At 39.5% G+C, this 17,877-nt stretch overlaps 1 protein-coding gene across 6 annotated transcripts in view; it reads left to right on the top strand.

Annotated features, from left to right (window-relative positions):
* mast2 (microtubule associated serine/threonine kinase 2) overlaps positions 1-17,877 on the top strand; it is a 144,748-nt gene that overhangs the window by 39,372 nt on the left and 87,499 nt on the right. The window contains exon 1 of one of the 6 annotated variants that reach the window (XM_085436910.1): positions 3,885-5,631. The exons of the other annotated variants lie outside the window; for them this stretch is intronic. Within the exon in view, the coding sequence (XP_085293036.1) occupies positions 5,593-5,631 (39 nt within the window). The 5' untranslated portion in view covers positions 3,885-5,592. Of the gene's footprint in view, positions 1-3,884; positions 5,632-17,877 lie in introns of those variants that run through there. 6 annotated transcript variants of the gene reach the window in all.

The raw sequence follows: 17,877 nt of genomic DNA, 5'->3' as shown, positions 1-17,877 counted from the left end.
AGATTTGACTTGGCGAGCCCCTGATACTACAGTCCTAATCTGTGTGTCTGTGTGTGTGTGCATTTGGATTTTTGTATCATCAAGAGCTTGTTTCTCACTATGTCTTTACCCCTGACAGCAGACATAGTCAAGTTTAGCTTTAGCCCTTATCATGAGGACTGGAGTCTGGCTTCCTCTGCCCTTTATTGAGAGCCTTGAAATGACTGTAGAGTGTGACTGACAGAGAACAGAGCCTTCTGGATCTTATTTAGGATTATTAAATATTGTTTCCCTTGGGATTAGTGGTTGAATGTAAACATTCATATTGGAATCCTTTTAAAACATCTTTAGTTCTCTTGTTGCATTTACTGTAGCATAGAGAAAATGACAAATAACAAAAAATAAACATTCAGTTTAGATAATCTAAAAAAGAGCCAAGATAAAATTAAAATCCGTTTCAGATTCCTTATTGTCAGTGCACAGTTATCCAGTGATTAATAATCCAAACCCGAAACTGTTAATTGCACAAGTGACTCAAAAGCTGTAGCATTACACACAGATGGTCCTTGAGCCATGCTGGATCCACGCACAGCTACTCTGTGTTTCCCAGACGGCTTCATTTCTGTACTTCCTAATTATGTTATCTACCACTTTCTAGTCATACATTTCATTTAATCCAGTTTACAAAAGTTGAGACTTGAAGGGAAGACAGGCCACATTAGTCTTTGTCTTAATTTGTACTCTGTACCTCTACCCTAGTTCTCTCTATCCTCTCTTTCTTCTGCCCTTTCTCCCTCTCACAGTGTAAAGCCTTTTCAGGCTTACTCAGCATTTTCTTATCAATGCCCCGATGGGGACAAAGCTTTATGCAACGGCTGTGTGTCCACATCTTTCTTGCTCTTATTTCCCTCTCTTCGTTCGCTTTTTCTCTTTAGCTTTCATCTGCTTTCAGCATCAACACATTGTTCTATATAAACCATCTGCAAAAATCAAGAATAAGTCGACCAGTCACTCAGACTTCAGGAAACCCAAAAATGATGTCACCATCTCTCACAGCAAAACAAAGAAACCATGGTCATTACAGACGAGAATAAGCACAGAAAGAAAAGCGGACTGTTCAGCCGGATTTCTCTTACCTGGACCAAATGAACCACATCTCCATACGTAGAGCTATTAAGCCGCTGCAGCTGTGAACAGCTTTGTGTATGATAAAGAAGTGGTGCGTTGAAAGGCAAAGCTGGATTGAAAAGTGATTTCAGAGCTTTGTGGTTATGTAAGATCGCAGCTCTTTCAAGTGTGTGCATTTTAGTTGGTCTCTATTATTGTGGAAATTGCACCCTCTGCCTCCTGTCACTGATGGAGTTGAATAACACTGTGTTCACATTCTTCATCCTGTGCCAAACACCTTCATGTTTAATTTATTCAGACTGAGCTTTCTCCTGCTGTCCTGTCTGACACACACATCCAAATACACCGTCAGCACAATGCTCAAACAGAGCAGCACGCAACCTGTCTGCATAATGCAGACACACACACACAGAGCTGTCATCCTACTACTCATTTCATAGTTTTCATTTTCGGGCGGGGCTGTTGCATAGTGCTGTTTGATACCTTTCTCTACAGCTCTCTGTTAATGCTTTTATTTTTTCTATTAATCTTCCAATTGCTTGTTTCTTTAGGACTGTCCATTATCGCACTGGACAAATGTAGTATTGTGTTTATATAATTGTTGTGACTGATTTTCTGGCATTAACTTTATTTCCCCTGAAACTCATTTACTCCGATTGTTTTATTTCAGCGTGTCTGTATACACATGCATGACTCTGAGATATCCGTCAGGCTGCTGTCCAGACAGCCAGCCAGCTGGCTGCAGGACAGTTTGACTAATAGTAGACCAACCCATCAAGCAGCTGAATGAAGCAACACAAACAGGAGCTCTTTATCTCAGCTCCTTTATTATACAAAGAAGATGACCATCGTGTCTGGCACAACAGCCTGTATTCCAAACCCTCAACCAATTTAACACGAAATATCAGGTATCAATAACATGATTTCATATTGTCTGTTTATTGAGCCACATTGCAATGGCCCATTAACTTGACGACAACACAAATGTTGTTAAATCTTGTGTATTTGGTAGACAGATTTCTTTACAGTCAGCTGTGGCCCAGAGCTATTAGTCAGAACCTTCTGTTCAAAAATCTCTGAGGTTATACTGAAAACAGGTTCTTTAAAACAATCTTCCTAAACAGTGAACTAAATTTATAATTACGCAACTTCTAACTAATTTTCTGCACAGCCACACTGCATAGGTCACTGTTACACACTGGATTATGTTAGAAATATGGGCTCAAGGCAGATTTCCCAGTTTTCCAGTATCAAAATGTAATACTAATAAATGGGTAGGTACATACTGCTAAGTACTTAGTACTTATTATAGCTTTAATAATTCTAATTTGTGTCCTGAAGTATGATGTTGAAAGACACGTTGATCATGTCATCTTCATCATCATGATGAGTCTGGCATCTGGTTGGAAGGTGAAATACGATGTCCATGTTGTAGCTGATTTACAAAATGTTCCTGTGAGTTTGTGGGTGCTGGACGCAATGTTACGCAAAATCCGAGTATTAAAGGGATAATGTAGTAGAAACAGGATAATAATAGGCATGTGTATCATGCCTTTATTGCCCTTGACCTCTAACCTCACACTGGGTGTGAGTGTAGGTGCCCACATGCTAGACTACTTTCATTTCAGTGTCTCTGTATGCGTTTTAATTTTAGCCAAGCTGCATTCAGTCCACTACACAAGCAGTCAGTCGGTGGGCTACTGTCCACCAGTCTTGTGGCTAAGTGAACATTCCTCTGTGTGGCCCCTTTGGCCTTTGCACTCACTAACACTGGGGCTTTGACCAGAGGATGGGGGCCCAGACAGGGCTGCTGGAGCTCAGTTTGATATGGATTACTCAGGGTCTGATCTCCCTCTACACACACAGCAGTGGCTGAACAGACGAATCTGTCCATGGTCAGTGTTGTGTTTGTGCTGTATACAGTATATATATGCATGCACCAGCAGACATATACTCTCTCTCTTCTGCTTGTTTTTTTCTTTTTTTGCTTGGTTATTCAAACCATCCATTCATTCTCATTACCATTCTCTCATGTCTTTGTGAGTCATCAGTACATGGCTCTCTGTGGCGTGTAGGAGGACTCCAGACGCTCTGCCTTCCTACAGTTCAATCTATCCTTCCATCACTTTTTTGTCCCCATTCCTGTTTTTGTTTTTTTTTCGCTTCTTTGCTCCTTTGCATCTCTCTTGTTTGTGGAGGAGGATCACCAGTTAAAAATAGTGTTCTGGTGTCACTTACCAAAACCTGTCAAAACAAGATATATCCAGAAAAGGTAAACATTTTCAGATCTTTACAAGTGACAGTTATTGTAATCAATTTTTGATCCAGCTGATTGGCTGAACCTTTATTTTCTTTCTCTGAAAAGAAATTGAAAGTTTCCTTGGCTGTGTGTTTACATCCACCCTCTTTTCATCTTCATCTTAAAACACAAGGTAAAATACGTTTTTAACTCTTTTTATGTAATATTAAAGGGAAAAATGAGACACTTTGAAGCTTTATAAAGGCTCACTTACATGCTTTTGGTCATACCTCCAAGTTCTTGTAAGATGAGGAAAGCGGTGGCTGTAATACCAGCATCTTTAATGCCTATGGCTTTAAGCACAGGTGAACACAGGTGTATGTTTGCGTGTCCACATACTTTTACATACAAACCATCAGGGATAATATATATTTTTTTAAATTAAAAAGAGAGTTGTGTGAAAAAGTGATCATCCAAAACCTGTGATCAGTGCATTCATGATTAATTCATGTGTATAAAATAATGATGCATTAAGCACACATTGCTCTGTGTGTGCGTGTTGCAAGGTGCAAAGGCAGCATCTTGTTTTGGTTAGAACCAGGCGAGGTTATAGTGACGGATACACAGCGCACACGAGTGGAGAGGGAGGCGGAGCACTTGTCCCTGCTCCATTCATTGTGAGCAAAGCCTCTGTCTCCTGCTTGTGCCTGATAGGCCGTCTCTGCAGAGAGAGAGGGAGAGAAAGAGAGAGAGGTTGAGCTTGTGGAAAAAGAACAGAGGGAGGAGCTGGAGCATGTGAGCATACTGACACATCAGAGAGAGCAAAGAAAGGCAACAACAGAGGGGACGCAGAGATTTGAGGAACAGAAGACAAGAGAAGAGGAAGGAAGGAATCCTCTTGGAATCCTCAGCTGTTCTTCTCAGAGACGGAAACGCTCATCCCTCCTGCCTTGTTCGTCCCCTTGTGTTACTACTCTCAGCTGATCTGGATCTCCTCCTCCCCACAGCCTTTTGGAGAAACACTGAAAACTGAAAGATGCAGGAGAAGGTGCAGGAGAGGACGGCAGAGATGAAGCGATGACTAACATGCATGATGGGGTTGTGTGTGTGGCGGATGCTTGTGTGCGTGTCTGCGAGACCCCTATGGCTTTAACTGTATGGAATCTGGCCCTTTTGGTTGGCATGGAGATGGATGCGAGGTGCCTTCTTGCTTAGTAAATCACTGCTAGCAAACAAACACTTTTTTTTAGTCTACACTCTGTGTCGTCTGGTGAGTCTAACAGCTTTGTGTCTTTCTTTTCTAATCTCAAGCCATAAAACTGATTGAGGAAAAGCAGGCTTTTCTCTAAACTCTGGATTGAGTGTCACTTAGCAGGTTGAGCACATAGGGCCTGTCAGTCCTGACTGATCCCTCCATAGAAAGAAACTCTGGAAGCCTGCTTGCCTGCTTGTGTTTTTGCAGTGATTTCGGGACCTTGTTACAGCTCAGCTCTAATTAAGCCAGAGGCAAGCAAGCTGGTGCCTTCCCATTTATGTTTTGCCTCCTTTCAGTCTCTTTTTCCCCTCCCTCTGTCCACCCCCTGAGGCCTCATCGTCATCATTAATTTCTATTGCAAGCTGCACATGAATAATGGAAGGAGCAGAGTTTCCTCTGGACTAGTGCCTTAGGGGTGGGAGGCAAACGGAGGAGGACAGATGAAGAGACTCGAGAGTCAGAAACCAGAAAAAAGGAGCTGAGCGCCTCACTGTACACTCTGGGAAACTGAGGGGTGTGTCCAGTGCTGAATAAATGAATGGAACATACAGGGAAGATACGGAGGATGAGCTTTCACCATTCTCTACAACAAGTTTGAATACACACAAAAGATAAAGAAATGGAAGAGATCAACATTAGACCAGTCTTCTGTGCTTTTATTTTCCCTCCACAGTTAGTATAACAGCCTTGGATTTTGTATATATATATCAATATATACACACACATATTTTTATTCACCTTATTGACTGAATCCCATCTATTTGGCACTGAAACCTGAAACCGATCACCTCAGTGACGTCTCAGAGAAAAAACAGGACTCTTAAAGCTTCTGATTGAAATGGAAAACGATGACAACCTGATGAGTAAAGCCTTGACGGACAGTAAAGAGGGGTGGAGGCTCTGATCTCACTACTTCCATGTGGACAGACTTCCTAGAAAGTGCCTGAACTTTGTTGCTTTGAAAACAAAAGATACCTAACCTCGCATTATCATGGATGACTCAAGTATTTTGAGACGCAGGGGCCTGCAGGTAGGCTTCTAGTGCTTTTTTTTTTTTGCTGTTTGTGTGTGCGTGTGTGCATTTTTTAACTTAAGACTGGAGCATATTATTTCTCTGTAGTTTGCAGAGATAAACTGTCCTGCACTGAAAGGAGAGGTTCAGAATACTTGAATATGCACAGTTTTGATGCTGCTGCATTCGTCAAACATGCACCCAAGCAGTCACGGAGACTGACCCTATCACATCACAATATACCATTATTTGTTCACACTCACTTAAACAGATGCGTAAACCATATCACCAGGCCTATCCAATTTCCCTCTGGTGGAAGTTGGTAAATGATGCAACAGCCTAGTGAACAACAACAAGCAATTGTGTATCATAGCACTCAGAATGTGGACAGCCTGTCAGGTTCATGTCACACCTTTAAATAATAACCATTTATAATTCAAGCAATTAATTTACGAAGGACTATATAAGAGTTTTGTTATCTTTTAGCTCCATGTTCTATTAGTAAGAACATCAGTCTAAAATCTAAACTACTAACTTTAAGGCTACAAATGTGAAATGGAATGAAAACTGATCCTGCTGCTACACCAGACAGTGTCTATCATCCATTTGAATGAATTTTAAAAACAAATTAATTCAGGTTACATAGAACTATGTAAAATCATGTAACACCCCTGCTTGTGTTGTCAAGCCCAATTGTGTATAGGTTCATTCTTCCACTACAAATTACCTTGTCAGTTTTACGGGTGGAGCATCTTGAGTGGTGATATCGATACAAATATCGATACTGCAGTAAATTAAAATACTTTGGGAAGACTATGAACAAAGAGGGCTTACCTCTTGCATCACCATCCTGAGATAACTTGAATTAAATTCAGTGCAAGCTAATTAGCTTGCGCTAATTCAGTGCAAGCTAATGGTCCAGTCACATGACTAAAAATAGGACAGTCCTGACATCTACAAGAAAAAATACATTGTTGGCTGCCTGGTGTTTGTATTACATTGAAGTCACTCTGGGACTGATTGCAGCTAGTGGTGACTAAATGCTTGCAGATAGTTTAAGGGGGGTTGCACACTTGTGACCATGTTTGATTGCAAGGCGATTGCACAGATTGGCTGATAGGAGGCAACCTTTCTGCAAACAGTTGCAGTCTTACGTGGACTGACTGCAGTCACTCTCAGAGTGAAGGTTTGCAAATAATTGCCTCATTTATAAAAGCAGACAGATTGCCAGCATGTTGCCATCAAGCTAAATGAGTCGTTCTCAATGAGTATAACTTGAGGGGACTCGACTCATCTGGTTGCCAGCTGGTTGCATTATCATTACGTTGCTATGGAACAGGAAGGTTTCTGAAGGCAAATGTAACAATTAAATGCACATTTGTGTTAAATGTGAATTTCTGGCTATGTAAACAACAACAGATGTGATTTTCAACAACTTCAAAAACAACATTTTAAAAAATAGATTGATCCATTAAACCAAGATACATTTTTTTTTGTTTGCATTGTTTTTCCTTCCTTTCCCGCACACGGCTGAAAAGCTGAAAAAGAAGCTTGACAAATGTTGAGTCAGCAGATGGTGTCATCTACATCCTAAATCCGAGAGGCCAAGGACAAATGCACGTGTTAGAGACAGGTTTAGTCTAAGATTAGCTTTTCCTTCAGGTCTTGCCTTACACTGTTAGATTTCCAGGAGAAATGAGGACACAAGGTTCTGCACACAGTGGCGATGAAACGGTGTTCTAGTACTGTATTTATGGTGTTTAAATAGCTTTGTGTCGAGAGGAACTGGGGCTTGAATGAGGCCACCTTGTAAGGAGTGACAACCTGGATTTTCTTAGATTAACTCTGTTTTCCACGTCACAGCGTTGTAGTGTCAGGTCGCAGACAGCTTTTTAGTGCTTTTATTTGTGAACAACAGTTAATCGGTTAATTGAACACACTGCTAAAATGGTTTTGAATTATTGATTTAAAAACGGATTTTCTAAATAACACCAATGTCTAGACAGTCAGACACTGCACACAGTGTTATACTCAAACAACTACAACATCATTTACTACTCGAGTATTTCCATGTAGAGATCAATAACTAATACTGACACCGTTGTAATGTTGACAAATACTAATGAAACCATGTTCTCCCTCAGCACCAGTTAACCAGTTTTTATGCGCTCATGTTCACCAGAAATCGAGAGCTGATAGTTTGTGAGGTTCAATGTTTTAAAGCTTCATCCTTAAATCAGACATTTACTCTTTCACTGTTATGTCTCATCATGGGAAATGACAGGGTAACAATGGTGCTGTATGGTTGTCCTTAGGTGTTTGTTTTTTTTTTGCCAAGCTGACAAACCGAAAACTGACAACTGCTCATTTGTTCATCTGGACACAGCAGCTCTGTCTGGGCTGGGTATATTTGTTGGAAGGGATGTTTACTCTCTGTAAATCTCTTTATGGCTAAGTGCCCACAGTTGGATACAAACCCTGTCGGCTGGACAGATTAAAAGCACAACCAGCTGCCATGAATTGCTAGACATGGACCCAAATGTAGACTAACCAGACTCACTGAACAAACTGAAAAAGCACCTTTATTTAAAAGGTGGATTATTAAAAACAACAGAGTCCATACAAAAAAAGAAACACAGGGAATTTAAACTGAATCCACAATACTAAACAACTGGCTGGGAGTATGTAGGATAATAGACAACGCAACAAAGGATGTGTGGAGCCTGGGGCTGTTTATATTAAATGACAAATTAGGGCTAATCAGGGGGATAGGGCACACCAGAGTGGAACAGGTAAGACAAATCAGGAAATACTGAGATAAAGGAAACAAAACAAAATAGTAGACAAAAGACTATCAAAATGAAACAGGAAGTAACACAAAACCCAGTGTTAATGACACCAGCAGTCCGAATCTGTGGCCCTTAGAGGCTGTAGTGTGTGTTTGCTCATTCTTTAATGGTACCAGTGCTGAAGCTAACATGTTAATTTGATTTGTGGTGCTGTAGGACATATAATTGGGTCATTACAATCAAAATCCTTTATCCGCTGAAAAGAAAGAATAATATCATGAAACACCATGCTTTTTTAGATATATTTATGAGTTGAAATTCTGGCCAAAGGTCAGTCATCTTTTAAAGCGATAAATATCTGGAGCTTTCTTTGAGACTATTAGGCAATTGGGTTTTAAAATGAACCATCATGGCTCAAAAGGTTGCTGAAAGGAACATTGTAGGCTTATAATGACACTGGAAGAAGTGTCAGGGTGGCCACTGAAAGGAAAGCATTTTAACAGCAAAGTTGTTTGTTGAAGTACATACTGGAATAAAGATGCGCGTTTTTTTTTCCACCATCAGAAAAATACAGAAGTTGAAGTTAAACTGGTGAAATAATAGCTCACAAACGATATCTAACAACAGTAACTTTGGTCTGTCTACAATCTGGTTTATTACTGTCAAATGTTAGATTTTGGGATAATGATGATGATTTTACATTTTTATATTTATTGACATTTGTGAAGTTCTTTTTGGTATAGCAGTTTATCATGATTATGATTATTGTTATTGTTATTATTATTATTATTATTAGTAGTAGTAGTAGTGGTGGTGGTGGTGGTGGTGGTGGTGGTGGTACAAGTAACATATCGGTCTTTAAATGTAACTGAATAGATGTAATGCAAAAGTGTATGAATAGTATTAAAACTAAAAATTTCCAGACAAATAGATGGATAGACTTGTCAACATCTTTAAGACTTTTCTTTGTAGGAACCTCAAAAACACACCAAAGGTTTGTGTGAGCAGTGTCCTTTTTCTGGCTTGTCCTTGAAACTTGTGAGGACACGTGTTCTCTTATTAGCTTCCCAGTCAGATAAGATATATAGCCTGAGGTCAGCAGTCGGCCTTTCATCAGGCCACTGTCAGCCTGACACTGTGAAGTAGTGTGATCTTTCAAACCCAAACACAGAGCACAGGTCACCTACTTGACTGCTGGGTTAGAGATAGTAAAAGAAAATGTGGTCGGGGTGAAAGGTCAAACAGATAGCTGTCATGTTAAGCTTAGTGGATCGAATCGGATCGGTATTCTATTCGCTGTCTTCTGGTGTCTCTGTGTTGTTTTCTAGGGTGAATATGTAGGAGTTGGTGAGCTATAGCCATTAATACAGCTGTCTTAAGTCTCTGCTTCAATAATACCAGCAAAGCCTTGTTGGTTTGCTGTACATATGGTTGTGGTAAAATGTGTGTATAACTTTCGGTGGGTTAAGTTTAACTGCACAATAAAAGTGCGTCTGCTCCTTTTGTTTGTGTTTATTATGAACATGTTTTATTTATCGCTCCACAGCTGTTGGGCTATAGGGTTGAGCTTGCCTCTACCCTGATCAGTGTAACGCATAATGCAAATTCTGTCTGTGTAGAATGACTATTTTGCCTCGTGTGCATGTGTTCTGTTGTCATTTGAGAAACAGGATTAGTTCTGCCATTCAGAACTCCAACAGCAGCAGACTGAAACAAAAGCCTGTCTGTCTCTGATTATGTCTTAAATTAAGAATCTTTATCATGGCTCTGTGCTGACATCAGCCTGTCTGAGCTCTAGGAAAGCAGCTCATATCAGCTGGTATCAGCTTCCATTCAAAATTGCTGTCGCATGAATTTAAAGACTGTTCTTCACCATAAGCTCTTCTTGTTCAGAAAAGACGGTATGGTGAAATTATATACCAGCTGGTTTCCTCTCGTAGGTTCAGCATCGAATAATTCAAAAGACAGAGAGCAAAACAATAGGTGGGTAATTTTGTAAGTTTCAATCCTATAAATTCCCCCAAATCACACCAACCGAGATCACAAAACCTTCTGTAGGCAGAATTATGACTGTAAAATATTTTTATGAATTATTTATAACTTTAAGTTACTCAATGTAAAATGTCTATAAACCCAGAGTGACAACACACTGCAAACACAGACAGTCTTTAAAAAGTACTGACTCACACTTATTTTGTATCTCAATGTCTTTTAAAAGGAAAGAATCACATCTAAAAACAGCCGTTATCATGATTCTTCTTAATCTCCACCCAGAAGATGTAAATTACACGAACAGATACCAGCTCCATGTGCATGAAGACACTTGTAAAGACAATGCATGCTAGTAAAGGTTTCTTGGATCTCTATGAAGGCTATTTTTAGTCATTACGTATTTTTTACTGTTGGCAATGTACACTAATATTTTTGGTACTCATTCATAGTCATTATTTATATGTAACAGGCCAAAACAATGTTGGTGGAATCTTTGTCCACCAAAGAGTTTTTAGTCAGAGGAGTACATGAGTTTTCAGAATTGTGATTTAATCCAGAAAACTCGTTATATCTCTGCTTTTGTCGTCAAATTCTTTTTTCTTTTGTCTCTTTACACGGTTTGACGATTTGTTTACTTTAAGGATACTTTATATACTTTGTTGGAGTCATTTCTGCATAATGCACAATTTGGGGGCACATAATGGTGCTTAAGAACAATCTGGCAAGAGTTCAGTGTCTCATATAAATGAACGCTGCTACCTACAGTTGGGATTAATACAGGATTTTTTTTCTTTTTTCTTCAGATTAGCTATACATTTTCTCTTATTTGCTTCTGTTGATTGTTCTGACTCGCTTGCTTTTACTGTTTTTTTAATCATACACTATGATGGTTGTGCCTCTCAAATCGATGGAGAGAATCTGTTGTTGCTTTCCTTTTCCAGCTGTGGATAATTTTACTTTTTGGCCAAAGAACAATCTCAAACTGAAATGTGTTGAGCAACTCTAGATAGGTGAGAATGTGAAACTGAGATTAAACAAATCAAGCAAAGGGAGATCAGGCTAATGGAGAGAAAAATCCAGCCAATTAAAAGTAAACAGACAAATCTCCTTTATGGATTAGGAGTTCTTAAGGGTGTTGGTTTCACTGGGAACAGAACAGTCTTACAAGAGCACCTCTGAGAGTGCTTGTGTGTTCTGCAATGGCTCGTCTGCAGGCTAATGAAAAAGCAGACAGGGACAGGAGGTCTCTGGCATGCAGGCGCTCGGTCAGCTGGTACGGTTTGAGGTTGAATTTGATCAAGGAGACCAATGAGGCAGCTTCACAGGTCAGCCAGGTATGATTCAGACATCTAGGATATTTTCCATGATGCTAATATGCCAGTGTTGAATAGCTACAACTCAGTGCCATTATTACGTGTGTGATATAAATATTAGAATATCCTTCCACTTGCTTTTTTCCTGAATGAAGTTAAAGCAGATAACCCTCTTAGTGCCAACTAACACTGACGTGTTATTGCTGGTTGTAGCGGCTTATTTTAATTATTTCATTTAAAACATACTAGCAACAAACAAACTTACAGGTACAAAGATGGAAATGATTTGTAATGAATTTCAGCTGAACAAGAGTTGCTTCAAGTAGTTCGGGCATAAAAGCTTCAAGCAAATCTTGTATATGTTCTATACACTAATCACATTTTGTCTGAAAAGAACTATTTTGTAAAGCAACAATGTCCACCTGTCAACTATAATACAACATTTCCCTTTGACCAAAAAAACTTTGATAAATTAATTGATAGGGTTGAAGTCATATGATTTCAGTTAGTTAATATGAAATAAGTTCTTGATTTCCATCCTGAGGTCTGAGGAAATTTACAAGGTTTTTACACCAGTTTGTTGTTATCCAAGCACACATCAATTCCACTGGAATTATAGTAACATTTTGTCCCCGCTGTTGTTGATTTCCCCTCTCAGAATCTTTTTTATTCTTATGTTTTTCTGCTCTTGGTGGTAAATCGATATTGTACTCCTTTTAAGCAGAACAGTAACTTGTGACCTTGCCTCACTGTGCTGTTGAAATCACTGCAGCTGCTATTTATCAGAAGCCCAGAAAATCAGACTGCAGCTGCTCCACGCTATCTGACAATCCTCAGAGCTGCTAATAGACTGCTCTGTGAGAAATCGAGTTCTGCCAGCTTCCTGTTGGTCTATCAATAAACCAGATATTCAGAGAAAGACATGTGGCAAAGAACATTTAATGCTGTGAGCATTTCATTTGTTATCAATGATGATACATTGTCCCATACTTAAATTACTATGGCAAATAAAGCAGACACATCTTAAATAATTTTCCTGGTTTGGACACCAAACAGAAAGCTCTCTGTGGACATGCATAAATTGCCACATAAATCTCCCAATTTAAGTTCTTGAGTGTTACAGTTAACAACTGATTGACATCATAATTATCAGTCATGCCCTGCAGTCGTGCTAGTTCCAAAACTCGTATCGGGAATTCTAAAATGTGACTTTAAATTAACCTTGATAGCTGCTTCCGGAACCTCCGGAGTTAAATGCCATGATGGTCATTAGCTAATGGGGCTATGTGCCAAGTAAGAAAAAGATTGCTTTAAAACTTAAAAATTCGTATGTTAGTTTCTGTTATAAGATGTTTCTGGGAAAAAAGATTATTGAATTGGACGACATGATGGGACTTTTCCCCCCCACATAATGTCAAAACAACACAAAACAACCTATATATATATATATACAGAAACATATTAATTAATTACTTAAAATTAATTTAAAATCACAATTAACTTAAAGTTAGTAAGAATCTAAGATTATCAACCTTCTGTCTACATTGTAATGCAGTCTATTGTGTTGCATATAGTCTGTTCCTTACCTTCATTGTTCATCAACCACTGTGGTTTTCTCGCCTTTACCGTTCTCCTCCTCCTCCTCCTCCTCCATGCCCTTCATCTTCCTTTTATCTGTCGTCCTGCGGGCATACACCTCTCAACATGATAAAAGCCAATGCCTGGAGGGTGGCAAGCCTGCTGCCATTCTGGTGTTGAAGTGCAACGACGGCACAGGGAGACAAGTGGGTGGGGAGGGGGAGGGGGGGGGGGGGGGGGAAGAAATTGAAAGAGATGTAGAGCACTGTTTGACTTATTGTCTCATCCACAATCTCAGTTATGGAAGAGAAGGGAGCACAGTTCCATTTCTTTTGTTTGTGTCTAGAAAAAAAACATCAGACATGCTAAACTCTTAATATTTGAACAAAAGTGATTGGGTGTCAGGCACTTTGGGTCTCTCACCTCCCTAGCGGAGTGTGACTCATTAGCTGTCTGGCTTTTCTTTTCCCAACTTTACTAAAGTGAGGTTGTGTTTTATCCAACACTAAACTGCAATCTGTGCCGATCATTATATGTAAGCCATGGAATTTGCTGTGCAGTATAGCAGAGGAATTCTGTTTCAGATGAAACATTATCACATTATTTGGGTAGATTTTATTTAAAGTATTCCTTATTTGCCACAGTAACAAACTAATAAAGGTTATCTTATCTTAACCTCTTAGCACAGCTTGAACATTTCATTTATATTAATAACATGTTCATACGATTTTAGGTGCACTAGTGTCCTTTCTTTAAGGCATGTTTGACCTGTATTGGTGCTCCGTCTCAGTTGGTTATGCTGCCATTTTAACCTTCGTGAATTTTCTTTTTGCAAAGTAGTTTTTTTCCCCCTTCTCATATTTGTTTATGTAACCTCTGTGTTTTAGAATGCACCACAAATCTGGTATTTAATTACCCATGGCACATTGTGTCAGGCCAGCAGAAATACCCTGTTAGTCCCTGGGGTTGTGAGAGCAGATGGTGTTTGTGGACAATCAGCTGTTATTCCAACAGCTGATGCAGTTGTAATGATACCAGAAGGTCGACAGGGAAATTATTCCCAGACTTAGATATCTGGTGTGGAAGTTTCTCATCGCTGTCTTAATCAGATGTCTCCTTCTTGTCAAGTGTGGGTGGATTCAGATTTCAGCACACAGAGGCTTCTTGTCAGAAAATAATGTTGAATGCAAGGATTTGTGTACATGGGTGGTTAGGGAATGTGAATAGGTGGAAGCTTGTGGCATTGTTGAAGCTTTTTCTGTCTGAATTCCAGTCAGAAAGCTGTCACGTTCTCTTATATCTGCCAACCTCTGCTGTTTATTATAATCCTGTGTGCAGACGTAATACAGGAAAGCCTGAACAGACACAGACATACAACAAAAGGCCACACTGCCTCTGTCTAGACTCAAACTCACAGCCTTGGACTTGATTAGCATCTGAACATAAAAGGCATGTATCGCAAACACAGACACACATCAGCTCTTCTCCTACAAGAAATGCTACACTAATGTCTCTTTTGTTGACACTTCAAGGACACTGACTGACTTGTAGAGTGTGATAAACTGACAGGGACAGAACAAACACACAGTGCTTAAATAAGTCCAGCATCAGTCATCAAACCCATTCACTGTCACTTACATGTCAGATTGATCCATCCGAGGAACATCAGACTTCCTGAAGGAACAATGCAGAGCACTTTTCCATCTGGAGATGGGTCTTTATCAAGATGCTTCTGTAAAGAGTTTACCCCTTATTCCATCCATTCATCCATCCATCCATCCCCACCTCCATCCCTCTGAGCTGCTTTTCTAGCTCAGGTTCACACTGAGGCTGGCACCTATTGTATCTATAATTTTAGTAATTAAATAATTAAATATCAATATTTAGTATTTATCAGTGTTTTTAAAGACATCTAATTATATACGATAAATTACTTGAAGTACTGCACATGGCTATATTACTGTACTACCATGAGACACATAGATAGCAGTTTTAATACTGACATTTCTATCAAATTTATACATAGTAGCTTTAATGTGTTGAATATGGCTCAGAGTTTACAGTTTGAGGCTACTTTGCGTCATGGAAAAATAAAAGCCCACTAATGAGGCACTGGGAGTACACATCAGCCCCAGCATCTGGATGTGAGAGCACACATTTCAAATATATACAAATAAAGAGTCGTAGGTATTTAGTATGTTTTGCTAACCCTCTGCTGAAGGTTTTGGGTTTTTTTCTTTTTCCTCTGTTATATTTTGATGAGAAGAAGCACCACTGCATTGCATTCTTTTCCTTCAAACATGCATATTTCTGAATACTTGGAAATGGTAAGAGAAAGAGAATGAGCTCTGGCTTTGGACATTACTGCTAGTTGAGCAAACAGCTCATATAAATATAGCTTGAGACCACCGGGATCCTTTACCAAACTGAAGTGCTCTTTAGGAGATTCTGGGTCCTCTAGCACAAAAAAGTACAAGTTTGTAATAAGTGTGTTTGCATACAAATACCTTATACAGCATCCTCAGATGTGATATATGTATGCACATGTAGGCATCATATCCTGGTAGTTAGTCATTAAAAATGCAAAATACAGTTTTAAAACAATGTTGTCTTCTGGTTGCCAGCCTATGGACTGAGTTTTATTAGAAATACAGTCCAAGACTGGTAGGCTAATTGCACTCAGCATCATCAGCATCCATTACTTACAAGTTGCAACAAAAGCTCAGTTTCTAGCACAACACAGACTCCAAAATTGGCTCGTTATAATGCTGATGAAGCAAAAAGTAATGTGGTTTCATATAGAATTTTGTTAGTGACTTTCATATACTGTTCTTGCACAGCGTGCATGACATGCTTGCTATATTGTATGCCGTACATACAATATAGCAATAAAACAGTGCAGGGCAGTGTGACATGACACCATGACTATGGTCAACGTCATTAATCATAGCCATTAAAAACAACTGGGGTTTTTTGAAGCTTCTTTAAATTTCATTCTTACTCTCCAAACTAAACCCAAAGTGAGTTCATGATTTAGCCCATAGGGTAACTGTTAGGTTAGGGTAACTGCATATATATGGGTGAATAGCCATGTTTCTGATGTTCCAGATAAACGCTATGTTGGGAATATGATTAAAATCAGAAGCGTTCATGTACAAATACTAAGTTTTGAGCTCCCTGTATGAACTGGACTTTTTCTTAAACTTTTAGATGTGTTGTGTAGCTGAATATGTAGCAGCCATGTGTTATACTTTAAGAGCCCGTTTGGGGATCAGGGCTTGTATAAATGTTCATTGAGCAGATATTGTAACACCACATTCAGCCCCAAGAACAGGTTAAACTGAGCTTAGTAGCCTTAGCTGGACTTTGACAGTTGGCTGGGTCTCTTGTTGTTTGTTCTGGAAGAAGAAGAGGATGGAATGAGGGAAAGCAGGAAGGAGAAGCTGAAACTATGAACACAAATTCTATTGTTTGTTTTTGATACCTACAAGCAAGATTTTTTATTTTTTGTTCTCTAAATCTCCCTTCTTCTGCTTTGCTTTCAGACTTTTTTAAGTCTTTGTTTTGTAAGTGGCACTTTGTTCCTTTTTACAAATTGAAAGAAACAAAAAATAATAGATATAAGTCACCCTCGGTCTGGAGATCTGGAGCATAGATGCTTTTGAGAAAGGTGGGGAATCTACTTGGGAGGAACTTGTTAATGATCTAAAGGCAGTTGTGACCACAGTAACCACTGACGCACTATGCCCCAATAGACTGATACCTTGTGGCACCCACAAGGTCCCTGCACAAGAAGGCACATGTACAGGCCTGTCTTATGTTGACAATGAATATATTAATTATTTATAAAAGAGTTGGGAGAAAGTAATGTGGTCAGACGAAAACAAAATCAAGTTCCTTATCATTACTCAACTTGCCATGTTTGGAGGAAGAAAATTGCTGTATGTGAACCAAAGAGCTTTGAGATTGTTTACCTACTGAAAAGCAGGACAACGTCACCACGTTGAGGGGCCAAGCGATGGAGCCCTATACTGTAAAATCTTGGATGAAAACCTCTTTCCCTCAGCCAGAAAACTAACCATGGGTCACATATGGGTCTTCCAGCATGATAATGACCCAAGACATACCATCAAGGCTACAAAGGAATGACTAAAGAAGAAGCACATTAAGGCCTTGCAATAGCCTAACTTTTAGCTGACCTACTAGTCTCCTGTAGAAAATCTGTGGAGTAAGCTGAAGCTTCATGTTGCCAAATGGTAGTTTGTAAAGTTCTCTGCAAAGTTCTAAGTCAGGGGTGTCGAACGCCAGGCCTCGAGGGCCGGTGTCCTGCAGGTTTTAGATAATACCCTGGGTCAACACACCTGAATCAAATGATTAGTTCATTACCAGGCTTCTGGAGAACATCAAGACGTGTTGAGGAGGTCATTTAGCCATTTAAATCAGCTGTGTTGGATCAAGGACACATCTAAAACCTGCAGGACACCGGCCCTCGAGGCCTGGAGTTCGACACCTGTGTTCTAAGTCATGATTTTCTTGGAAATTCAGGAGGGGATCAAATCATTATTTCTCCCACTGAATATGAACAAAATGCT

The sequence above is a fragment of the Copadichromis virginalis genome, linkage group LG17 (genome assembly GCF_057382275.1).
Source record: "Copadichromis virginalis isolate Kocher_CV1m ecotype Utaka linkage group LG17, C_Virginalis_male_GT1.1, whole genome shotgun sequence".
Taxonomy (NCBI): Eukaryota; Metazoa; Chordata; class Actinopteri; order Cichliformes; family Cichlidae; genus Copadichromis; species Copadichromis virginalis.
Note: the sequence above shows the minus strand (reverse complement) of the source record. Positions and strands in the feature narration are given on the sequence as shown.